Source organism: Pholcus phalangioides, unplaced genomic scaffold (genome assembly GCF_987345545.1).
Source record: "Pholcus phalangioides strain wild (caught in Gottingen) unplaced genomic scaffold, Ppha-v1.0 ptg000007l_1, whole genome shotgun sequence".
NCBI classification, from domain to species: Eukaryota; Metazoa; Arthropoda; class Arachnida; order Araneae; family Pholcidae; genus Pholcus; species Pholcus phalangioides.
Genome location: NW_028301600.1, coordinates 39,838,634 through 39,865,827, shown reverse-complemented (window position 1 = coordinate 39,865,827; position 27,194 = coordinate 39,838,634). Strand labels below are relative to the sequence as shown.

Sequence of the window (27,194 nt, the reverse complement as noted above, 5' to 3'; positions counted from 1 at the left end):
GAAACCCTTCATGTTGCATATCAAAGTACTCGTTTCGATATCGATCGGAATCTGTAGAAATATGACGCTGCTTATACTTATTGAGACACAGAGGCGTATTTACAGGGTGACTGAGCGGGTTATACCCAAGGGTGGCAAATTGTTTTGTATAAATGGCAAAAAAAAAAATTAGAATATAGAATGGGAGAAGGGCGGGACAAAATCGGTATATAGACCAATGCCGGCATAAATCTGCTTCTTTTGGGGCACCTTGTATTTAGAACAAGAATTTTTTCCACCTACACCGAGTATTAAATACGTTTAAAACATAATGATGTGATAATGGTGATACCTCTTTTCCTCATCTCATCTAGAGTCAATGGGTCACGTTTTGAAATTTTTAATTGAGTTGAGCATTGATAAAAATTTAAGAATTGATGAAATTGAATTCAAAATAATATGAAGAAAAAAAATATTTTTTGAAAGTCGCAGCTATCAAATCTTTTTCTTTTTATTTGAATCTGTTTTTTTATTTTTTTTTAATCCAGGGTAAAGGCAGAAACTCATGTCCACGACAGAAGCACCAGAAGTCACGTTATTTTCACTATTCGTTGTTCACAAGTAAGCTCAATTCCCACCACACAGGCTGTCCCAAATTGTTTGCACAGCGGATATCTCTGTAACCGTTGACTTTCGAAATATACTTCTTATTACGTTTCAAATGACGTGCATTTACTTAAAAATAATAAGGAAAATAAAAGAGTTTCACGAATCTAAAGTGCAATATTCACTGAGATATTCGAATTCGAAAAACGGAGGAAATTTGGGAAAAAAACAGCATTAAATGATGAAAAGGTAAAAAACGATGTTTTCAAAAATTTACAGCTGTTTTTTTCCCAAATTTCCTCCGTTTTCCCGATTCGAATATTTCAGTGAATATTGCACTTGAAAACGTGAAACCTTTTTGTTTTCCTCAGTAGAGACAGGACAACAACTTTTTAATTGGGTTTTTAGCACACTGAGGCGGCATAAAAAATTAATTAATTTATTTTTTCATGTATATCACTCCTCAAACAAGTTTTCAGATTTCAAAAGTAACTGCACGTCATTTGAAAACTTTTTGTAATTGAAAGTATGTTTCTGAAAAAAAAGTCAACGGTTACGGAGATATCCGCTGTGCAAACAATTTGGGACAGGCTGTATACAAAAAATGTTTTTTTTTCTTGACAGAAATAATGAAAAACCATGAATGTTTTTCTTTTTTTAACGGAAAATATAATAGCAAATTCCATTATCGTGATTACGTTTATTTAAAGAAAAGGTCACGGGGTTCATATTAAACCATTTTAAGAAATATATAAATGGTTTTAGTTATTGGCAATGGTTATTGTATCAATCTCCGAATATGAAAAATAAGATAGACAGGTTTGTGTGCAAATCATAGATCATATCAATGTTTTTTTTTTTAATTAGCCAGCTAGGGAGTACGAGTCTCACTCTGACTAACGAAATCAACACTCATTTACATCCTCCCTCAGAATTCGTAACCAGTCATTTCACCGGTTTACGGAAACTTGGCCAACGGCATTTCGCCTCTGACGATTCGTCTCCCGACATTTCGTCCCTAGCTCGTTGCGTCCCCTGCATATTTCACCCCGGAAATTTCTTCCCTGACATTTCGCCTGCCCTGAACATATAACATGATTGACCAAGTAAGCGTCGAATAAGCGTGACGAGTGAGAGATCGTACGTGTAACAGTATGAGTAGTTGTGTGACCATATGAGCGACCAAGTGAGTGAGTGGGTGAGTGACTATACTCGCGAGTGACTGTATGAGGGACTAAGTGAGTGGATGAGTGACTGTATGTGCGAGTAACCATATGAGCGACCAAGTGAGTGGGTGAGTGACTATATGCGCGAGTGACTAAGTGAGTGGATGAGTGACTGTATGTGCGAGTGACCATATGAGCGACCAAGTGAGTGGGTGAATGACTGTATGAGTGACTAAGTGAGTGGATGATTGACTGTATGTACGAGTGACCATATGAGTGACCAAGTGAGTGTGTGAATGATTGTATGCATGAGTAACCGTATGAGTGACTAAGTGAGTACCAGGTAAGTGACCACATATGATTAACCATCCAAGTGGGTGAGTGACCATATGATTGACCAAGTGAGTAGGTGAGTAACCATATGAGTGACCATATGATTAACCAAGTGAGTGGGTGAGTGATTGTATGAGTGACCATATGATTAACCAAGTGAGTGGGTGAGTGATTGTATGAGTCACCATATGATTAACCAAGTGAGTGGGTGAGTGATTGTATGAGTCACCATATGATTAACCAAGTGAGTGGGTGAGTGATTGTATGAGTGACCAAGACAGTGACAAAGTGAGTGACCTTATGAGTTACCAAGTGAGTTGGCAACTGGCTGTATGAGTGAGTTACAGCATGAGTGACCAAGGAAGTCGCTAATATGGTGACTCACCCAATCACTTGGTCGCCCATACGGTAACTCACGCACTCACTTGGTCACTCATACAGTCAATTACCCACACACTTGATCACTCATACTCATACAGACACTTACTCACACTTGATCACTCATACTCATACAGACACTTACTCACACTTGGTCACTCATACAGTGAGTCATTTACTCACTTGGTCACTCATACGGGCACTCACTCATTCGGGGCAGGCGAAAAGTTTAGGGTGAAATGTCCGCGGCAAAATGTCAGGGGTGAAATTTCTGGGGGCCAAATGTCGGCAGCGAATTTTCCGGATCCCCATTTCACTACGCATCGATTAAGAAATGTATTTTTACTTACTACTGTGCAAGGCGATTGTACCGGTGATAAGGGACCGGGGCTGCAGTCAGTTTTTTTTTTTTCACCTGCGTATATATACCTGTTTTTACAAATACAACGCCACAACAGACAAAATGCAAAACGAGGTGGCTCAGAGAAAGATGCCCAAAACAAAAAAATATGGATGTCATATATTTCAAAAATACAGCAACCAATTAAAAATGCAATGACAAACAATATATGTAGGTTGATTCAGAAAAGATGGGAAAAACTTTAAGCTGCCTCCGTGGTACTTCCGTTTGCAGCTCCGTAAATGAAATGCATGTTTGCTTTTTCAGTGTAACTGAAGTGCGTAATTATCCCGCACGTTACAACTGTTAGAACTGTTTTGCACGCTGGAATAACTTCACAGGGATGGCGTCTGTGCCTTTTATTCACTGTGACGCAGATTTGCATACGGTTTCTTCTTCTTCCCCAGGTTACGTTTGCATGCATGTGGTGTTCTTTTTCTACCGATAAATTTCAACAGGAATGCCGTTTTAACGTTTGCGGAGCGGCCGCTTCGAAACGCGCCAGCGCATTTTCGTTTCATCTTAGACCATTCATTCTTTGATGACAAGTGTTTGTATTGGTGTGTACTATCACCTCTTAAAGGCTTTCCCATCTTTTCTGAATCACCTTGTATACATGATAAAATAATTTAAAAAAATTCGGACTTTGCTTGGAATGTCAAAACGACAGGCTTCTGCAAACAATATACAGCAGAAGTCCGTTATAACGACAGTTCACTATCAAAGGAAAGATTGTGGTTATAACGGACTTCTTGATATAAACGAATTTTAGTGTTTTTGGACTGTAGAAACATATAGTCCTAGATGGGGAGAAAAACAAACTAAAGATAAATTTACGTTTGTTTTTCCTTTTGTTTTGAACTATTTTTGCTGAAATATGCATCTCCAGTTAATTGCTTATGCATACGCAATGTTGATTGTATAACTATCGCATTCACGCAATTTTGACGTAAAAAACCGCAAAATCTGGCAGCGAAAAACAACTTACGACAGAGATAACGTCAAGACCTGTTTTGCCTGTGCCCAGTTTTGGATGATTTCAAGAAAGGAGAGGGGGCAGGGAAGGATTTTTTTAGGGGAATAATAATGATGTCGAAATCAGTCGATGGGTCATGCACCATCTGCTCTACCAACATATACCTACAGATAAAATATTGTGTGTCTTTCACAATACAAATACAACGCCACAACAGGCAAAATGACCAACGAGGTGGCTGAGAAAAGATGCCCATAAGAAATATGGATGTCATATTTTTCAAAAATGCAGAAACCCAATTAAAAATAAAGTCACAAATAATATATATACATGATGAAATATTATACAATGCCCATAAGAATACACCTCCGTTATAGATAACAAGAAGATAAGATACAGCATGTGGGGTTTTCTTATCTATGGGGGAAGATACTGATATTCCCCGTTTATACTATACCTATGAATAGGCTGAAGAGATGTTTTAAAGAAATGTCACTCTTTCTGGTCCATTTTATGTACAATTTTTAAAGAAAAGAGAAAAGAAAACGCCCGTTGTTGTTATAGCGAATGTGCTCTGATTTTCTTTCATAAATAACTCGCTATAAACGACTATAAGCGAGTTTTTGTATTTAGCTGTATTAGCTGTTGACATTCACTTGCGAATTACTCGTAATAGCGAGATTCCAGTTATAAGCCGTACTCGTTATTGTATTGTAATGCCAAGGACCTTCTCATTATGGACCCTATGATGGGATTTCTCACACGAGCGGGATAAGATTCATCCCGGGGACCCTACTGGTGGACTGTCAGCCTTCCCCAATGGGGAAACGGGGCTTGGTTTCAACCCCCGTTCATACCCCGGAGTGAGATGAATTATCAATTAAAGATGATAGATATAAAAAGATTATTAATAATTAGGATGAATTTGAAGATTAAAATTCCCAAATTCATTTTCATATTCAATGACCATTTATTCGTTTCTTGCGTGCGCCATCTATTTATCCTTGGAAAAATTAACATCTTGCTGTCTCGGAAAGGATCTTACTTCTGAATTGGCTTCGAACTCAAGATGCCTTCTAGACATTCTATCAACCCCCCCCCCCCGGATTATAAACAGTATTATTTTGCATTAAAAATAGTTTCATTTGTTCACTTGTGTGTAGTTTTGTGCAAAATCAGAAATTTATTTCTTAAAATCATTGACAGGCTTGCCTCGATGAATCGAAACCAAAAGAGGTTATAAGTAAGCTGCATCTGGTAGATTTAGCAGGAAGGTATTATATTCTTTTTCACTAACAATTTTTAACACTTTTTCAACTTAATACAGTGATTAGTAGATCTTCACAAAATGCCCTAATTAATTTTTAAAAATTTAACTTGAATAATCATTTGATGATCAAATTTTTACATATTTTATGGATTCTATATTAAATGTCAATTTTTTTTCCTCCCTCAGTGAAAAAGCAGCTCCAGAGTTTTGCAATGAAAGAGTCAAAGAAGGCGGAAATATCAATAAATCATTGGTCACTTTAGGAAATGTGATATCCGTTTTAGGTAAGAGCATGATATTCATGCTGAAAAATTTAGTATTTTATTCTCATACAGTATACTTAATATTTTAAGTTTTCATCATGTGTATTTTAGATTTTATGTAACAAAATTTTTCATCTTTTCTAAGGATTTTAATGTCACTAATTAAAACTTATGTAGTGCGCATGATATACCACACGCAAATATCGATAAAATTCTTTCAAGCTAAAAAATTAGAGATTAACATTTTTTAATGGAGATAAATAACACATTGATAGCGAAGTTCGATACCGGCCCAGTTTCTTGATCAACACTAATTAAGTTTAATGAAGAGAGATCGCGTCATGACGACAGCACGAACAATATGACCCCACATCCTACTTCACCACACCCCAACTCCGGCCAAATCGCTGTACGTAATTTATTGCTATTTACGAATTAGGTTGGAAACGAATGCGCCATCTATCGGTAGTTGCCTCAAGCTCGTTGGGGAAAAATATCTTATCTCTATTCTTCGCCGGGTTTGAACCTGGAGCTTGACGGAAATCTTCACGGTGGTAGACGAGTAGCTTACCACCACACCACTCGGGCACGGCCCCTACATCCTGGAGCAAGGCCCTTGAGTTGGGATCTTCGACGGGTCCCCAAGCCAGATTTTTCACTTGCTTTTCTATAGTGAATTTATAGCATGCAAAAAAAAAAAAAAAAAATGATGGTAATTGTTCCGAGCCCCAGGACTGGAGCCCTGTCAGCCCCACCCTTGGGGCCATGGCCCTAACATGTGTAACATTGCCAAAAGTCACCCGCAAAGACCACTCAGTGAGAGATATAGAAGGAAAGCAGTTTTCGGAACCGACTGGAAATTGTAGACCCCTTTCTGATTCACGCTCGTACCAACTCACAATATCATCATGATGTGACAAAATTTATAAGAATTTGGAGTTGGGCCTTCTCAACTGGAAGCTACTCAGGTTTTGGAAGTTGGACGTACTCAAACTTTACTCGACCAACTCATTAGGGCATGTGGGAATTCGAAGCTGAACATAATGGCCGAGTGTTAAATTTGTTAAAAAAATTCTTACATGCACGGTCATATCTCGAAATTCGAGGCATTTTGGAAAGAATGAGTCTCGGCATCGGTGCATACTTGGAACTTGTCACCCTATATATCTAAATATATCTGGCCACCTTTTCCCCCTTTTTCAGCCATTTTCTCACATTTCGGGGGAGGGGCAGACCCCTATGTTCCCCCGTCGCTACGGCCTTGTGCGTTACGTGCTTGTCGGTTTCGGCATTTGTCATGAGTTTTAGAACGAATTACCGACAAATACAGTTATTTGGTTTTACTTGATACCTTACTCATATACAAGAACACTGTTATTCGTTCAAATCCTTTTCTGTTTATCAAGAGAATTCTAGTTTGCCTTTGGACACTAATACAAATACAAACACAAAGGTCACAACAGGCAAATTGCCCAATAAGGCGGCTGAAAAAATTATGCCCATAAAAAATATAGATGTCAAGTATAACCAAAAAATACCCAAAATACAAGCATACATCACTTAAGAAAATTAGATTATACATGCCCATAAAAAAGAAAATGGTTATCTTTCTTAAGTATGGATAGCTTCACGATTTATTTCACTATGTCTATCGTGCTTCTTTTTAAACGTGTCAATTGGATTAGAATTCACGACCCCCAGAAGTGAGCTATTCCATTTATTCACAGCTCTATTAGAGAAAAACTCCCTGCGACACCACATGTCCCTTAGTCTAAGCAGTCGATTGACGGCGTATTAATAATTCATGGTCCATCCTATCCATCCCGTTGCAAATTTTGAACACTTATCTCCCAGACACCTGCGTTCATCCAATATGTAAACTTATTCAAAAACTGAAGTCTCTCTTCATAACTCAAGCCTAGTGCGCCAAGAATGACACGCGTAGCTCTTCTCTGCATCCCTTTAACATAGGCGGAGATAGACTTGGAAGTCTGGGGGGGGGCACGATGATGATGTCAATTTATATATAATTTTTTTTTTTATACATTAGATCAATCAACTCCATCTTTGACGCTGGAGGGGGGGGGGAATGCCCCCACGCCCCCCGTATCTCCGCCCATGCCCTTCAACCAAGTATATGTCCCTCTGTAGGTATTGATCTCCAAAAGCTTAAGGAACGAATTAAGCTTTCGTACGTGAAGAGACTTCTTAAGTTCCTTACGTGAAGAGGCCTTTTTCAAAATCAAACCGAGCATTTTATTCGCTTTTTTGACCACCGCTGAACAATGCTCAGAAAACCTAAGCCGCTCGTCAATGAGAATTTGACTCTAGTTGCATCCGGGATAGTGATACCATTCAACTCGTAAGTGAAACGCGGGTTGTTCGAACCAAAACGAGCGACTATGCAGTTTTCAACGCTAAACGTAATGACCCATTCATTTGCCCATGCTGCAATCCTGTTTAAGTTGGTCTAGAGCAGGCATCTTCAACCTGTTGCTCGCGAGAACCACGGTGCTTCCTGAATGACCCACAGAGCTCGATGCACGTGCCCGATTTAGTGCTTGTGAGCACTTGGTCAACGTTCCAATGAAACACCTTGTACAAATTGCATTCAAGGATTAAAGTCAATCCTGATTTCATGCATTCGTATGTCGAACTTGCCTTAAGGGGTGCTCTTCTTTTGATGATGGGTACAGGCAGTGCTCGCGACTAGAAAAAGTTTGAAGACCTCTAGTCTGGAGCAACTCCCTGTCGCTTGATTCCCGACTACCCCGCTAGCCACACGTCATCTGCGAATTGTCTAACAATCCCATCGATACCCTGGTCGGGTTTATCGATAAAGAGTGAAAAATATGGGACCAAGGACACTTCCTTGAGGGACTCGACTTTGACACCAGTCTAATCGGAAAATTCTCCGTTCACCATAACTAGTTGTGACCTATCTCTCAACCACGATTCTATCCAATTGCCCACGTTTTTTTTTTTTTTTTTTTTGAAAGGACATAGCACATTCGTGATTCTGGCACGACAGAGCCGATATATTGACTGTAGTTAGGGTGACTCATTTCTTCGAGAAAATTACGGGGAATTCGGTTCATAAATACGGGAAAATACGGGACATCGCCAGTTGTCACCAAATTACGACCAAATTGCCAATTTAGAACAAAACTAACCACAATTTTAAAATATCACAAATAGCTGTTTTCAATAACCAAGTTTGAAAAAAATTTCAGAATGAGTTTCATTTGTGGTGATTCGGGAATTACAAATATTTTGTTTCCTATTTATGGATTCAAATATATTTTTTTCTACCCCCCCCCCCCTCCCATTCAACTTCTGCCCCTTAAAAGTGCAGGAAAGAGACTGCTACTAGAACATTTTCACACATTCGTTTTCTGTTTTACTTTGTGCTCTAAATGTGTTTATGCTGAAGAAATATAATAAAAAAAAAATATGTCCATGTTCACGTTTTATTTAAAAATCAATGTTACTATCAACGCACACGATGTTGAATAAAATTATTAAATGAATTAACTTATTTACAGCCGCCTGTCAAATAAGAAAAGCTGCAGGCTTCTGACAAAAAAAAAAGAAAAACGTTAATAAAAATACTACTACTCTGTATGGTTTATGTATGTTGAGAAATAGTGCCTCACTATTTAAAAATCCTTCGACTTACTTTTGACATTTCAACGGTTGTCAATACGTGTAATGTTCAGAGAAAATACAAACATATCACTGGAAATAATGTTAACTTATAGTTATTGAGTTATGAAAATTACCTGTGTCAACATTTTTGATGAAAATAATAAATTCAAGTAAACTGTTTAAATAACGGGGACATTTTTTTATAAAAAAGTCGGGACGACCAAAAAATGGGAAAAACCGGGACTGTCCCGGGAAATACGGGACGTATGGTCACTTTAGTCGCAAAGTCGCAAGGCTTTGTTATGTAATCGCTGCAATGTATTCAGACGGATTAACACGCTGCGTGCCAAGGAAATAGAATTTGATAAAATTACATTGTATGACACATGGTAAATAGCTCAGCCGAATAAAGGCATTCTTTAGTTTTGACAAATGTTTAAATAAAAAATAATTTCTTATTCGGAAGTTTACCTCGACCAGGGCCGTAACTAGAGGGGGAGGGGGGCGACTGCACTGGGTGGCAAAATTTAGGGGGCGGCAGTTTTAGATGGAAACAAAGAACACCATTTCAAAATTATCGAATTTTAAAGTTTTGGGGGCAGCAAAATAAGGTTTTCCCCTGGCGGCATATTCAAATTTCAAGCAAATACATAATTGTCATGTTTAATATACGGATCGTCACACGCCAAAAATTTTCACACTTAAATGTATTTGTGAATGTATTTTATATAAAAGTGAAAGTTACAAATATGTTTTAGCATAATTATCTACCTTATTTTCAGTGGAAATGTCACAAAAGGCTAAGAGCAACAATTCATCACAGAAGCGAACGTTTGTTCCGTACCGGGATTCTAACTTAACATGGCTATTGAAGGATTCTCTTGGTGGGAACTCTCACACATTCATGCTTGCAGGTTTGAACAGTTCTTCATGAGTTTTTATTTCTTTCCGCTTTTGACCTCTCTCTGTCACTTTTTAGACGTATCCAATGTAAATAAGCAGTATAAAAGTAGCAAATTGCCCTTGGCGATAGACCGGAGGTGTGCTCAGTTTGAGAGAAAGTATACAAGTATCTATTATATAATGATAATATATTGATTATTCAATTTTTTCACAGCCATTATCAAACTTTTTTGGACGAGGTTGCATGTATGGTTTAGTAGTAGCCATTATCAAAATATATTTGAAAATTTATTTGTTGTAGAATTTTATAAGAGAGTACCGTCAACCGGGACAACTTTGCCACATTTTTTTTCTTTTATTTGCTTTGCCAACCGATAATATATAAAAATTCTTCTAAACCATCTTAGTTAGATCTTAGGCCTTAGTTTTGATCTCTAGTTTCACAATCGGTGAAAACATGACAAATTAAGCAAACATTTATCCGTTGAAAAAAAATTTCTAAACAATGAAAACTCCTTACATATCAGTATTAATTATTTATTGTAAAGAAAGGTACACAAATATATTAGAAACACATATCAAAATTGGAAAGTTTAAAATTCACAAACTCCGAACTTTAAAGAAAATTTTGCAATTTTCGTCAGAAACTTCCCACGGTTTTCAGTGAAAGAAAGGTCAGTTATGTACACAATGTCTTGCACATTGAGTTAAGCTTCATCAAGTACATTTGTGAAGTAAAACTATTTCCCTCTGTGAGTCGTAGGACTAGAACTCACCGTCTCCGTCTCCATAGATTTGAATAAGCTTACCAACAAAATGCTTGACACTTTTTCCCCCAAGAACTTTACCACAACAAACATTCCAAGCTGTAGTTGTTTAAGAACCGTACCATCAATCTCTTGGTCTGGACGACGTTGACATTTATCCTTTCATCATGTTCGTCTATGATTGAATCATGTCATCTTCACAGCGAAGAAGCGAGAACAGCAGGAGCAACTTATTCCTGTCAAAACTTTTCAGTAGGTTTTGCATCTTGCTCGGGTTCTGATTCATATGTGCCATGTAGAGAAAACTCGCAATCAGATTCCTCACTGCTGTGATGGTCATTCCTTTTACGAGTCCCCCCCCCCTCCACCTCTAATAGAGGAACTCGGAACGGCTTGGACATTCTCCATCAAGTGCGATTCGACAGCGGTTTCTCCTGGTGCCACATCAATTCTTTGTCTTCTTCTCTTCTGTGAACTCTGGCTGCAGCGTAGTGTTATCATAATTTTGATATTTGCGGCCTCCCAACTTGGTACTAATGCGTCTTGGCATCTGAATGACTTCTAAAACAACCACGAAAAATGCACGATTTTAAAAAAAAAGGATGCAAGAATTAGAAAATGACAAAATTTTAGGCTAGCAAAGTCGTCCCATTTTCACCAAGCTTCCTGGTGCAACATTGCCAAGTGATATTAAATCAAGATGCAACGTAAAATTTACATCTAAAAGTAATTCTAAAAGGAGATAAATTTTTTATATGCGGTATCAAGCAAAACACATGTAGTTTTTACTTACCTTTGAATGAATGGGCAAGGACACTTTTGTAGACTACCAAAAACTCATCATATTCTACAAGTCGAAACAAAAATGCTGATAAAAACCTGTAAACAACTGATGAGGTTGAAAACGTGCGAAAAGGCTATCATTCAATGTCTTCTTAGCACGATGAAAACATTGGCGCCTTTATTGGTTGGTTCAGGAAATTTGCAGGGCGCAAAACATAATCTTTTTCAAAAACTGGCTGTTTCCTCATGTGGCAAAGTTGACCCGATTGACGGTACAATTGATACAATTAACAAGTACAACCAAAAATCTAAAATTAATGGTTTCAAGCACTTAATTTCACATTTTTTATTCACTGAAGCGATTTCTCCGTCCAAAGAATGTTACATCGAGACAGTTAGTACCTTGAGGTACGCCCAACGAGCGCAATTCGTAATGAACAAGCCAGTTGTAAATGAGGTAGGTTCGAGAAATTTGTCATAGAATAATGAATTCAATTTTGATTAAAATATGCTTTTTTTTCGAAATGATCTTCTGTGTTAAATTACGCAAGTGCTTATAATGTGTTCGAGGATTTAACCCTTACAGCGGCAATCCCGAGATATCTCGTCAAACTTGATTTGCTTTATTTCGGTCATCCCGAAATATCTCGGGTTCTTAACACATTTTTATTTCCAATGTGGTAGCTTTAATGCAGAACAGGAAAATTTTAAAAACACTTGAAGGGTTAAACTAATGTATCAACATCATGGTTGATTTTAAAAATTATCCACCCTTCTAAACACACCGTACTTGCGATCTTTTAAAAAATTATACTTTTGAACGATAAATTCGAAAAGTAAAAATCCAACTTTTTTTTCATAACATTCATAAATAGAAATTTGTCTAAATATGCGATACATATTTGAAAAGATACGGTATTCACTTTTACAGCATTTTTTGGTCACTTTTCATAGAAAACGACAAAAATTGTGAGTGAAAATTAAAGTTTCCACACTTAACGTAACTCGATTTTCTAAAAGTTTGCAATGTTAATTTCAATGAATTTTTCTCTTTGTTTCATGAGAAAAGAAACCAAAGGCTTTATTTTAGACCTTAAAAATTTTGCACGCACGGCAAACAAAAAAAAAAAAATAATAATAATAATTGTGAATTTCTCTCTGAAATATTTATTTGATGACACATAATGAATACCGTCTTTTTATATAATAAATTATCAACCTAACAGTTTCTGTCATCATTTTTCTACACCGATTCAAATTAAATACATATGTTAAATTATAATGAATTAATAATCTGGCGCCAGTAATAAGCTTCTTTTACGGTAACTATAGTTTTTTTCTTTTCTAAGGATCCTGGTACGCAAATGATCCGGAATTTAAAAACAGAGGTCGTCAGGTTAAAATACTTATTATGGACAGCCGAAAAGCTCAATCGAGTAAGTATTCATTGACTATAAATTAATTTTAGTCCAATAAAATTGAACTTAAACATCCTGAACTAAAATCTCTTTTTTGCTTGTAATTAGTGTAAATTTTTCTATCAACAAGGGATTGAAGTTGCATACTATGAATATCAATTTGTGATGATACACATTTGTGATGACTGCTCGATTTTCAAGCTGAACTGCCCTGCATTAATATAACGCGAATTTTTGTGAATAAAAGAAAATCCAGCGTCTCAATAATTAACCACAAAGTTTTTTTCTTATACATGTTATAATAAACTTAACTTTTGCATAAAACAGTTGTTATGCGTACAATGACCAAGTTTTAAACAAATACGGATAAAAATAATGTATACACATGTTCTATTATATACAGGGTGTCCTGTAAGTGCTAATGCGGCCTTTATCTCATCAACTGTTTGTCGTAGAGGTATGGTTTCAATTTACAACATGCTAAAAATGTGTTCAAAAATTACTCTGTATCAGTTTTGAGAGTGAGAATACATTGTGTCACAAAATAAAAAAAAATAAAAAATTTTATACAGTCCCCCTGTTCTTTAACTTCGAATTAGAAAGTTGTTGCTCTGTCTTTTCTGAGTCCAACAAAAAGAGATCCTATGTTTTCAACTGCAATATTCACAGAGATATTCGAATTCAAAATTAAGAAAAGTTAGGAAAGGACAGTTTAAATGAGGGAAAGGAGCGTTGTATGTGTGTCCGCGTTAGTTTTTGCAGTTATTTCTCAACTTTTCTCCGATTTTTGAATTAAAATATCTCGGTGAATATTGCAGTTAAGAACATGGGATTTTTTTTTGTTGGGCTCAGAAAAGACAGGGTAACAACTTTCCAACTGGAAGTTAGAAGACAAGGGGACCATATAAAAATTTATATAATTTTTTGTGATACACTGTATTCTCACTCTTGAAACTGGTACAGGGTAATTTTTGAACGCCTTTTGAGCATTTTTTAAATTGGAATCATACCTCTATGACAGGCAGTTGGCGAGATAAAGGCCACATTAACACTTACAGGACACCCTGTATAAAGAGAGAGAACCGATATTACATATTTTCAATTCCACTTGAGATCCCTGTACTTCATGTTTATGATTTTTTGATTAATTATTGCGTTTTGAATGCGAATGAAACTTTTCTCATATCATAATATAGGCTTACGTTCTGAAACCTCTGCCTGAAATTGTTCAATTAAGGACAGTTATGGAAGAAAGCGCCAAGAGAGTGAGTATTGCTTAGAAATATCTATTAAAGCAGTTATTCTCAAAGTGTGCATCACGGCTTCTAGGGGCATCGCATACCTTTATTAGGAGCATCACAGCAAGCTGGCGATATTGATTTGTGCCTTTTCATTCTTTGAATCGGTTCTTTGTTAGACTATTCTGAGGAGCCGTGGACACACATATTGATGTGTCCACGGCGCAGGCGTCCAATGACACATTTATTCATCACAATTCTGGAATTCATTTTTTTAGTTAATTCTAAATTTTCATCAATTTCGGATGATCTTTTTTTCATCGATTCCGGATCATTTCTTTCAAAAGGTTTTGGAATTATTTCTTTCATAAATTCTGAGTTTTCATATGATGGAATTATTTCTTTTTTTATTTTTAATTCATCACGTTTAAATTTTCATTAGTTTCTCTCATTAGTTTAAAATTACCTTCAGTGTTGAATTTTTCATCAATTTTTGTGTTAATTTATATTTAGTTGTGTGATTAAATTATTTTGCATGGGTATATCTCAGCATATTGTACACCCACGTTGAGTTGGCCTCTGGCTACGTCATTAAACGTCACGATGGGGAATTACATTTATCCTCTTTCGGTAAAAAGGTCGCAGGAAAAAGGAGCAGGTTTGTATTTTCCGTTCGCGTCTTTTGCGCTATTTTAGCGAGTGTATTTCCCCCTTTGCCCCGTTTCCCCTCCTTGGAAAATGAACCCTCCCTTCGCGCGTCAAAGTCAGAGGCCAATTCAGTATGGGCATACAATACCTGTACATTTTGTAATAATAGATGCCGATTTGTCCCCCCCCCCCAAATACAGTATATAAAATCGGGACAAATGGGTCCTAAACATTTATGGGGGCCCGTGGTAAGGGCGGCCCTGATCCCTGGTGCCATTTTCAAAGGTATCACTATATGACGTAACTGTCAATCTACAACAACGGAACGTCCGGTTTTTAGTGTTTACAAAGTGAAACATATATTTTCATAAAAAAAATAACGTTTCAACTAAATGAAAATAATCAATAATCCGTGGACGCGCACGCGTTAGCCCAGGTCGATAAGGTACTCGCCTTAAGTACCAAAGGATGTTTATAGGTGTCGCGAGTTCGATACCCGATTCGTCCTTGTCAGAAAACTTTCCTGACACAGGGGTACAACAAAAACGGTGACATGACCACAGAAAAAATTCCTACCGCAGGGAGTCCCCCCATCGAGGGATTAGCGCACCAACCTCTCAATGAGTATAAAAAACAAGCCTGCCGTTCGGAATTGGCAATAAATTGTAGGTCCCGGTCTAATTAACCCTCGTGTGCAGAAAATGACCGTGGTGCGACAAAAATGATCAATTCGGTGAGATTAGGATTAGTCATTCGTTACAAAAGTCTTGTCTTTTTAACACACGTTATTTTTTATTTGATTGAACATAATTTCTGATAATAATAATAATAATAATGATAACTGATTGTTATGACGACTTTTTGTGAAGAAACATCTAATTTCATTCAATTTCGTATAAGTAGTTTATTTACTCACAATTTTCTGTGAGTCGGGTGGTTCAAATTCATATGACGTTCCTTAATTTTCAAGATTGATAAAGATATTGAGCATGATATAACACACACAGAATAATGTTTTTGAAAATAGATTATTAAATTCTTGTCTCAATATTTCAGGTTGATGCTTTGACAAAACATTGGTTTGAAAAGTGGTTGAAGACATACAACATTGTAGCCAATGTAAGAACATTCGAAATTTTATTATCACAATACAACAAACTCAGTTTATCGCTTTCATGCGCTTTCATTTACGATATTGATGAGGACTAAAAAAATATTGATCTACCGAATCATTTTTGACCAAAAGCAAGTCCATTATGTAATCGTACTTCTCATTAACGTACTTGTTCTCGCCGACAATCATTCTCAGGGGGCGTCACGGTAAGCTAGTGATATTGATGTGAGCCTGTTCAGTGCAGTGGTGTTTCTAGACTATTCTATGAGCCTCGGATAAACGACTACTTTTGCCAAAGGTGTATTTGCCAAAGCGGGCCACCCCCGCTTCTAAGGGGAAAATTTGGGAAATGGGTGATAAACAAAATAGACCAGAACAAGAAAAGGGAGGCGAAATTTATTCAGCTGATAGGTGGCAAAACCATAAATCTGCTTTTGACTATGGGAGAGTAGCCGTGGATGGTAAAAGTTGGGGAGAACCACTGCAGTAATGTAACAGAAGATAACAGGTGGCGCGGCGAGCCCAGTGAATTTGACAATGTAAAAATAGCTAGTGGTGTTGATGCAGGCCTACTGTAGAAGATCCCCGAAAATTTTAAAGTGGGTTGCAATTCGGTGATTCGGTATATAGTGTTGTTTCAAACTTAAACATGATTGACAGAAAGAATGAGAATATTTGTTTGTGTGGTAGAATTGTCGGCCGACTGGAATGTGGACGAACACCAAGGGAAGTGTCACAGGAGTTAAAAGTCCCTCAAAATCTACACTGCATTGCTCGTATTACACAATACCAGTGCAAGACTGGTATTCCAGAAGATGCAAGATAAGAACAACGGGAAAGTTTCCCAGCGATATTGCTGGTGCCACAAGGATGACAGTTCCAATGTTTGCCCTGTACAGACAGTTGAATCAACACGCCCTGTATGAAGTACACCAAAAAACCCATTTGACCTGGTATAGAGAACGTAGAGAGCACCAGAATCGGCTTCTTTGGCAACGGCATGCAGTATACAGGGCGTGCCAGGAGCGTGAAGGCGTCACAAGAAGCCCGTTTCGCATACACAACGGAATAAATCACTCAAAGATTTCCGATCTGGCACGGTTATTGTGGAAAAAACACTCCCGGTGCAATCTTTGCGCTCCGTTGTTCGTTGGTTCATGCTGTCCTTTCCCCAACTTTTCTCCGTTTTTTAATTCAAATATCTCAGCAAATATTTCATTTAGAAACGTGGATTTTTTCTGTTGGTCTCAGGAGAGACATGCAACAACTTTCTTATTGGGTTTTCTGGACAAAATGTCCGTATAAAAAGTTAATTTTTATATTTTAATAACTATACAACCCCTTGCAATACGAATGACTTATCTGTGAGTTCTACTTGTTATTTGGATGCTTTTTCCAATTGGAAGTATGCTTCCTCCGGAATCAACGATTCGGCATTAAAATGCGGCAAGGGAAATTATGAAATCTCCCTGTATACACATTTTAAATGATTATTAATCGACGTTGCTATAAAAATTTAAGAGCACTTTAACTTATGTTGTTTTTTTCTGTTCTTTTATAGAAAACTCGTGACCATGATGAAATCCAAGATGTTAAAGAAACCCATGGTAAGATATCATTGAAATAAACTTAAGTAGTATTCGGAAGAGAATTATCTCGTGCACATTTTATGAAAAATAATAATAGGGAAGCAAATTGAATGATTTGATTTTTTTTTTAGAAAATCACGTGATTCTGATTTCTTTCTTCTTTCATAGATTTATGTGAAATCAAAAGTTCCTTAAGAAACCAAGCTACTGCTGAAAGTTATCGACTGAATCTAGCAAATCGTGTCTCATCATTATGCAGTGATTCGGCAGAGCGCATAATATTCCGAAATGGAGTGGTCGGCTTTTCTACACATATGTGCGAGGATGTCGAGAATCAAGACATAATCAATAACACTTTGAAAGAAAAAAAATTCATTTCTTCTGTTATGCAAAACAATTATGAGAAAAATACATCTTCAAGATCGATAATAGCACGCAATCCGTCAAAAATTCGTTCTTATTCTGATAACAGTCTACGGCGAATCTCCAACAGTGCTATCACACCATTACTGAAGTCTTTCTCATTGTCAGAGTATGAAAAATATCCCGTTTTCAAATATTCGTGGTTAAATGCAAGTCCGACAACAGATTCACGAGTAACAACACCAGAGCAGATGAACCAGAGAACAAATTTTTCTGACTCACAATCAGCCATGGAGCAAATATCGCAGATTATGGAGACACCAGATGTTTACAGATCGCCGCCTCACGCAGAAATATTAGCAAACTCTATAAGCCAGAATATTATTAATGAACCATGCACTAATCAACTGCACATGCCTGATGAATCCATGGAAATTATGGCAGCCAATAAGCACGTCTTAAAATCAGATGAAGCAACTAGTCTAACTGCTCGTAATGGACCTTCTTTTGAATATTCGGTTTCGAGCGGTGATGAGACTATTTCTTTTGTTCATCCTCCCGAGTTTTGTAATAAAATTTTAACTGCTATGGAGGAATCAGAAACGGTGAAACGTGATGTCAAATCATTGAAAGATTTTGAAAACTTCAATGAAGATGGAAACTATACAAACGAAACGTGTCATAAATTAGGATTTAAATCTTTTAAGCCTAAAACCAAACCTACCATAGTAACGAATATAGAAAAACGTATTGAGGAAAATGAAATCGAAAAAAGTTATGAGCTACAATCTCGGAAAGATATTTCACTGCCTGTTAGAAAAACCACATTGAATAAAGAATTCGGGTTTGGCGAACAGGTAATTCAAGAATCCAAGAACCTCCTTGAATATTTAAAAAGTATCGATCATGAATCGACAGAATCTAGTCCTGGTTGTTGCTCGCCGAGACGCAAAGATTCTGAAATTATGTCCCTTTTGTCGTTCTCCTCATTCGACGCTCCATTTTTACGCTCTCTTGATGATTTGAGCTGCAACGGTGAGAATGAAATCGAATTCGAGAAAAAAAAAGTACAAAATAACTCTAGTGAGAATTGCAATTATTCAACAGCAACAATGGTTGAACAAACAATAGCAGGTATAGAAGATTTTAGAAAAACAACCGAAGTCTTAGCCAGCGGTAGCCACAAAGACAATATTAAAACCAAACGTGAAATTCTGCAAAAACTGTTTTCATACGAAGATAGTGGTGTTGATATGAATGGAGTCAAAAATAGTCTTTTACTTAGTTCGAGAGATACTGATAAGTTAAATATAGCTACTTCTTATAAAGAGAACAAATATGAAGAGATGAGTCATGATGACGATCGAAGGAAACCCAACAACACTATTCAAAATTTGGTTCTCAAAACTGACCTAAAAGACAGCCAAAAAACGGAAAACAAGTACCTGGAGGAAGACTGTAAGGGGAGTGATGCTGAACTGAAAAAACCACCAATGAAATTGACAAAAGAAAATTTAGATTTGTTAGAAGAGGAATTGAATGAAAAGACGCAAGAAAATGCTAATTATATAAATACTTGCATAGCGTTTGCCCAAAATTTGTTTGATCAAAATAGTGGTGGAATACTTTCAGAGCCATGCAGTGCTAATAACATCAATACGATAACTGAAATAGAAGATGATAAAGTGAAACCAAAAACTGAAACTACTTTGACACATGTTTCAAAGGCTTTGAAGAACGAGGGACGAAAAGTTTATGATTTCGGATGCTGGGGAAAAGAATACGATGACCATGTTGAGAAAAAAATGAGAAAAGTCGAGGATGAGATGAAAGAAATAGAAATAATGTTAGGGAAACATTTTGAAGTAAATGAAAACAAAGAATCAGGGCCCAAACCGACTGAAATATGTGTTGAGGAAATTCTGACATCAAATATTGGTAATGTATGTGATGTAACTCGGGCCAGTAAAGTGAATTGTTCAAAAGAGTGGGATAAATTAGTCGAGGATGTTATGCCGAAGAACTCTCAAAATCTGCAACAGAACTCATTCACGTTTATCAAGTCAATACCAGATTTGGAAGTGAAAAATTTAACAGATGATCAAAACACTATTGAAACATTTGCTTTCAAAATAGCAAAGAAAGACAAAGACAACTCGGATGAACTTGGACAAGATTGTGAATCAGACTTTAATGATGCTTTGACTTTAGATTCCCTCGATAATTTCGAAGCTGAAATGAAAGCTTGGGCAGAAAAATATTTAACTAAATATGAATCCCAAAATAGTAGTTTTTCTATCTCCGATAAAATAGTTGTCAAAGAGGAAACTGGAAAAAATTCAGAAGAAATATTCAGAATTGGAAATTCCTATAAAAGCAATATCAATGACAGAGCAGACGAATCAATACAATATGTATGCAACGATGAACGCGAAATCATTCAACCTTTTGCTTCGAAGTCAATTTGTTCAACTGATTCTTCTTCTTCCGATAGTATTACGTATGTATTCGTCGGAAAAGGTGAAAATGAAACTCACAAAATACCGGAAATGTCAAAATCTCATTGTTCTTCTATAATAAGTTCAGTCTCTCTTGATAGCCTCGAGAAGACATCTTCGCAATATAAGCCATCATTCATGTCTCCAAGGACTTTGTCAATAGATTCGTTGGTAGCTGAAGATCTACTGGAACAGTTGAAAAGGGGCAAACTACCATCTGCAGCAAAACAAAATTTCTGCTTTGTGAATTCTACTCATGACACTATAAACGAACCAAAAAAAGAAACAGGAAACTTTCAAGATACTAGTACTAGTTTTTCTAACTTTAGAGTTCCAGAAAAACAATCAGTATTTATCGCACACCCAATTTTCAAAGATTCCACTGACCAGTTGGTATCTAATAAACTAACATCTAATGCATTGAATTCCGATGAAAAGGCTCTCGTCTTTGATGAGCATTCGTTTTGCTTTGATATGCCAAACAACTATTCTTCCATGAATAAAAACAATCACATAAAGTTTGATGATAGTGAGAACTATGCCAGAGTATCTGAAAAAACTCCCGATACCAGTAATATTTTGAATGGTGTAGAAAATTGCGATATTAAAACAAATAAAGTAGTAGATTTTTATAATTCAGCTAGAAAAGTGTATCAGCAAAATAGAAATCACGAAGCAGTAAGTTTGAACAGCTCAGAATCAAACTTGCTACGTGTTATAGATAAATCGATCCATGACACAAACCCTAATATTGAATCTGAGGAGGATAGAATATCTGAAAAACTATCCATGATTTTTATCCCACCACCATCTTTTTTTGATAAAGTAGAAAGCACTGATGGGAACACTAGTCGCTGCCAAAGCAGTGAATCAACAGCAAAATTTCAGCAAAGTGTTTCTAGAGGCACGCAAACAGATAATGCAAACATTCAAATTCAACATCCTTCTGTAAAGCCCACCGACAGTAACGCGAATTACATAGATCTCACCTCTCGCATGGTTGAACTAATGACAGAGACTATCAAGTACCTCAAAGAGCAAAAACATAACTCACGCAGTTGTTGTAGTTGTTGCCATAGCCACCGAAAACATAAAAAATTGTCTTCGTATGCGAGTTCTGAAAGTGACTCTGTTAGTGACTATAAAGAACTTACTTCACTTTCACATGATCGAAGTAGAAAAAAGCATTCAAAGCAAAGAGTGGCATACTCTGTGAAATCATCAAAGAAAGCTGAGCGATCGCAGCTAGAGGAAACACAAATGTCTACAGAAAAATTTCACGAGTTTTTGACTGACGAGAATGCACAGCCAAAGAATATCCCTACAATTAAGAGTTCAAATACTTTGCATGGAATTTCCGTCTCTCGTGAAGACATAGCAGAAAGACTGGATCCTTCAAGGGAAGTTATTGGATCTCCACTTCTAAGTGAAACTTCTTACCCAAGATATGATCTTTTTGAAAGTATGAATCCTCACAAATCAGTTCTACCATGCATGGTAGACAGAAGGCACAAATTCACTATTCCAGCTCAAGAGAACGCAGAATTACGATTGAATAGTCCTAAAAACCACCTTCAGCAACTCGTTGAAATTCGACGTCGTCTTGTTGAAGAAACTACGCAAAAGAAAGCAGATCATACTGTCAATAGAGAGAGTCTCGAATGTCAAAGTCAAACATACGATATTAGTAGTCATCGACGGCGCTCCACAAGTTCTTCTTCTGAAGGGTACTTGAGTTCTGTGTCTAGCCGAGGAGTATTCAGCAGATTATCGGAAACGGCAACTGGAAGCGGTGGTTTGGATAATCACTGCAAGATAGAATCAATGCTTCATACACCCACCATTAAAGGGAACGGAACGAGAACAAGACCAAAACTGCTTGAAGTTCATAAGAGTAATCAATCCCAAGGAACAGCTAATAGCAGGTAAGTAAAATTATAACGTTTCTTTGGGTTGAAAATAAAAAATTTTGATATTTTTTCTTATTTTGATTGAGAAACATAGTTATTACAATCTCGAAATTTTTGTGTCAAATGAAATTTTAATTAAGAAATTATCCATTAATTCTTCAAAACAGCTGGCAGAATACGAGTGCTGATAGCGGAGCATTTTTCATGGACAGTCCACTTGCTGAGCGACATGATTTTCCAGAAGCAGATAATTTGGTCTGTGGTGAACTCTATAGCTCTAGAGATAACTGGGTGAGACATAGAAGTACCACAGGAAAATTCGAAGAATGTTTACCGCGAGATTTCGGGGTAAGATTATGCAGAAAATAAAAATTTCTGTCTAACGTAATGATGAACTTGATAAAACATTGGCTACGTCAGTAATAAAATCTGACAGATCGAGATGATGCAAATATATAGTTTCACGGAGAGTGTCCGAAAGAAAAATAATTCATCTGTTCATTCATTCTCAGATTAATGAATAAGTAAATTTAAAAATGAACAACAAAAAGAGGGAAATACAGTGATCGCAACAGTAATAAACTATATTAAACCAAAATTCAGGGAATTTTTATACAGCCCACAGTCAAAAAATGTCAAGAAAACTGTTTGGGATATTTTTTGGGTGTCCGTAAAAAATATTTCCAACCAATTATTATTTTACGGAAGTGCCACTATCACAGCTGTGGATTTCCCTCTTCTTGCTGATGCATATATTTTATATTTTATTGACGTGAATGAGATGACGTGAATCATCTGATGTTCTGGGAGCATTCGGAAAAAGTTGCGTGACGAAATTCTTTAAACGCTCATAGCTCAGGAAGTACCCAACGCAAATCCAAAACAATGATATCATCAGTTGCACATTGCAAAGTTGCGTTCAATAATATTACTCCGGTTTCAATATCTTTTCTCGTCTGGGCACAAGGTTCGCTGCCCTGATTCGTAGTAAATTGTTTTCCGCTATATCTCAAAAATTACGCAACGCAAGTCAAAAGCAATGGTATCGTCAGATGCACATTGCAAAGATGCATTCAATGCCTTCTACCCTCCGGTTTTAATATATCTTCCCGTCTGGGCACCAGGTCCACTACCCTGATTCGTAACAAATTGTTTTCCGCTATATCTCGAGCAGTTCACAACGAAAATCGACGACATTGGTATAGTTTGTTAGCTATTCCAAAGCCAATGGCAGACATAATTTCATTATGTCAGTACCTACCACGCGATTCAAGGCTCAAAAAACGTGTTCAAGTCAAAAGTTGTGGCCCTGTTTATGACACAGCCTTACCCCAATTTTTTTTAAATTTTAGAAAGAAAGTAGAATTTTATTACTTTCGACGCTCTTCATAAAACGACCTTTATACGAAATTTTACTTAGAATAATCATTTGAACAGAAATCATCTGCGATATTAATGTGCAGGTGCTTTAAGAATTAAGAATGAAATAAATCAACTATCTCTTCACAATACTAGCAAGAGAGTCATTAAAAGAGGTGATAAAGGGACAGTTTTGCATAAAGTGTCCGGCTGACTTAGACTTCTTCGAAAGCTGACATATTCGGGCTTTTGTCGTGGCTCAGGTTCAATTCGAATTTTTAGAAGTGTTTGTAAATTTAATGTTTCTCTTTGTTATTTGCCTTCTTTACTGTGAACTCTCATTTCTTTTGTTCATTTTGCCTCATTAATATCATTAGGCTGGTCAGTATTCAAATATTTGAAAGAAAAGATTTACAAAAACAGATGTGAGCAAAATATCCTATTGTATATGTAGTACTTTAATTGATTTTTTCACGAGTATATTCATTAATAAAATAATATTTATGCCAGAAATATCATTTTTCTTTCATAGACAAGCGTTCATGATGTTGGCCCATGCAGTATTCAAAAAATGAACGTGAATTCATCGGTACGTAATAGAATCGCTGATATGTACTCACTTTACCCAGTGTCAGAATCTACCACAGTAGACACTCCTCGGATAAACCTCCTTGAAGAATTCAAGCAGAACATAAAAGAAGAGCTCACAACTGAAAGAAGAAAAAAGAAGTTAAGTGGTTATTCTTGCAAAGGGGAATCGCGAGACTCAAGAAATAAATCTCTTGTTCTTAATTCGAGAGCTGACCTAATAAAAAAATTGTCGGATATTAATTATAAAGTAACCAGAGAAGACATTGAACATGTTTTAGCATCTGTTCAAGCGGACAAGGAGTTTCTACGAAAGAGAAGAAAGTTTCTCCTAGATAAAAGTTTCTCTCCAAAAATGAGCGTCTATTCTATACCAGGTAGTGACGACGATTTATTTCCATGGGACTCATACAAGCAATTGCCAGAGCCATCACTTTTTATTGGCACTACAGCTTGATAAATACCCCACTGCAAGAAAGCCATCTGTGATCGAAATTCAATATCCTGGACGTCAAAAATTCAGAGAATTCGTTTTTATAAAATTTTTCTTGAACATAAACCAAAGCAATTCAACACATAATCAAAAAAAAAAAGTAAAATTAAGAGATATAAAATATATATAAAAGTCCTGAATGATTGAACTTACGGGAGTAATTCATGTCCATATAAGCCTTAGTAAGTTCTCTCAAAAAAAATGGGTTAATGCTATTGTTACCATTGTTTGTTTTCATGATTGTTACTTGAATTGTTGACATGAATTCACATGCATGAATCATTTTAGGAGAACGTACGCGTTTAATGCCTTTTCAACTTCCATAAATTAGCAGATGAACGAACAAAGGTTTGATTATGCATGCGATTCTCATGACTACAAGGCTATAAATGTTTAGAAAGGAACACCTTTTACATAGTTGATTAAGAGAGAAAATATAGTAATATAGTTTTTAAGAGTATTTATATTTTCTACAAAATCATGAAGATAATCAAACTTTTTCACACCAATAGGTAATATGAAAACATACATTTCGTAATAACAAAATGTGTGAAGAGGATTATATGTGATGATATGAATCGCTATTCGGAAGAGTGCCAAAATATTTTATTTTGTCTATGTAACACAAAATTCTGATGCTCAATATTGGAAATGCATCGTTTTTAAAATATGTATTTATTTGCTTTCATAAAGCAAAGCGTTAATTGTTTTATTGTCTTATTTATTTTGGGTAATAAAAATATCATAACATCTTGTCGCAAAAAATTATATGTGTGATTTATTATTTCGTGATTTTTTATAGGCATCTAACATAACACTACATTAGTCAAAACTCAAAGACCAATAAGTAGTAATTGTTTGTGGTGGTAGACTCCTCTGGATCATACTGTAACTTGTGATAACAAGAAAAAATACTTTCCTGAACTGCCCTTTATATATAGAAACAGTCAAAAAAAGATGACTAAACAAAGGATAGGATTTAGTCGTTATTATTTATGTTCACTTGAGCATTAAAATAATTTTATCAGGAAGCAAAGCGTTAAGTTATTACCAAAACGAAGTTATGGAAGAGTACTATATATATATAATACTTTGTTTGATATGAATCACAGAAAGAACCAACAAAAAAGCAATAACCACGAATTCCTAACGCGTTCAACACACGAGTCAGATTGTGGGAAAATTGGGGGTGAATATTAACCTGCTTAGCAACTTTTTTCCCTCCAGGAAAAAATAAGGAAAAGAGATTTACACCAACTTCTTTGGTGGGATTTTGGGTTTCACATCCCTTTTCCCATAACTTTTCGCGTTTTTTCCCTATTGCCGACTGAAAAAATAATGGGATTTTTATTTCCCATGTAAACTAGGCTTATGGGTGCCATCTTCAGAGGATATATAACCACTATCAGGGCCGGCGCCAGGCATGAGGCGACGAGGCAGCCGCATAGGATAGCATGATTACAGGGGCGGCATTTTTTAATGACAGATTTATTATGACGGTGTTTTCACTATCGCAGGAAAGTTTTATGCATCGAAACAATTTTGAAGGGAGAGCGCGAGCGGATATATAAATGCAGGCAAATACAATACTTTTCAGTGTTGGAATGCTACTCAACTCTTAGCTATTCATCTGAACACACCTCCAAAAAGTCACCTATCTGGAGAAGCTGGTTCCTGAAAAAAATAGGTTCCTTCTCTTTTTTGCTAAGGATCTTTTCACTCTTTATCAATATTTTTCCCATTGACTCTCCTTTCTTTATTCCAGCGGTTCTCAACCAGTGATCTGCGAAGCCCCTGGGGTCCCATGTGCACTTCTCAGGGGCTACGTAGCCACTCCAAGACAATAAAATAAATCATTGAATCTGATAAATAAATAAAAAGGAGCTACGTCATGAAATTATATACTAAAAAGGGCTCCGCGAGACAAACAAAAGTTGAGAACCACTACTTTATTCGAATCCCCAGCACAAGTTTGGATTCCTTGTTCATCTTCCGACAAATGCCTCTTTCAACCAACACCATGCTAGAAATATTTCCAATGTGGTGCTGTTTCGGCTCCGTAATGTTCTGACTGCCCATTTGTGTATACCTATATCTATTCTATTCTCTATATCAGGGCTTTCCAACGTAAAGTTATTCGCGGAATCCTTGATGGTTATAAGGCTGTCCCATGGAGCCCTTGATGATAATGATAATAATGCTCTACAGCAGTGGTTCTCAACCTTTGGAAGCCCGCGACCCGGTTGATTTCTTTTTTGTGAGGGGAAGGCCTTGTCATACACACGACTAATAGGGGAAAAATGAGACAGTGAATCACTCACGGCCCGGCGGTTGAGAAACACTGCTCTACAGAACTCAAACAAATTTTTGAATATTTAATCCCAAAAAAATGTGTCCGTCTCAACAACATCGTAGCCCCAGGGCAAAATGAGAAAGAGCTTAGGCAACACCTCTTAATTTAGATATTTAGCCATAAATCATTGTGCTAGATTTCATCGTGAAAG

The 27,194-nt window shown here is 36.6% G+C and overlaps 1 protein-coding gene across 4 annotated transcripts in view; it reads left to right on the top strand.

The window, feature by feature from the left end:
• The window catches only part of LOC149085274 (uncharacterized), a 51,407-nt gene extending 25,952 nt beyond the window's left edge, over positions 1 to 25,455 (top strand). For 3 of the 4 annotated variants that reach the window (XM_089233191.1, XM_089233193.1, XM_089233192.1), the window contains 12 exons: positions 528 to 600; positions 5,045 to 5,112; positions 5,295 to 5,392; positions 9,802 to 9,933; positions 11,832 to 11,929; positions 12,822 to 12,908; positions 14,087 to 14,155; positions 15,833 to 15,895; positions 17,452 to 17,497; positions 17,648 to 22,265; positions 22,418 to 22,598; positions 24,142 to 25,455. In XM_089233191.1, coding sequence (XP_089089317.1) covers positions 528 to 600; positions 5,045 to 5,112; positions 5,295 to 5,392; positions 9,802 to 9,933; positions 11,832 to 11,929; positions 12,822 to 12,908; positions 14,087 to 14,155; positions 15,833 to 15,895; positions 17,452 to 17,497; positions 17,648 to 22,265; positions 22,418 to 22,598; positions 24,142 to 24,654 — 6,046 coding nt within the window. In that variant the 3' untranslated portion in view covers positions 24,655 to 25,455. Of the gene's footprint in view, positions 1 to 527; positions 601 to 5,044; positions 5,113 to 5,294; positions 5,393 to 9,801; positions 9,934 to 11,831; positions 11,930 to 12,821; positions 12,909 to 14,086; positions 14,156 to 15,832; positions 15,896 to 17,451; positions 17,498 to 17,647; positions 22,266 to 22,417; positions 22,599 to 23,986; positions 24,035 to 24,141 lie in introns of all 4 variants that reach the window. The other variant, XM_089233194.1, reaches the window with a different exon arrangement.
• Positions 25,456 to 27,194: the final 1,739 nt, after the last annotated feature.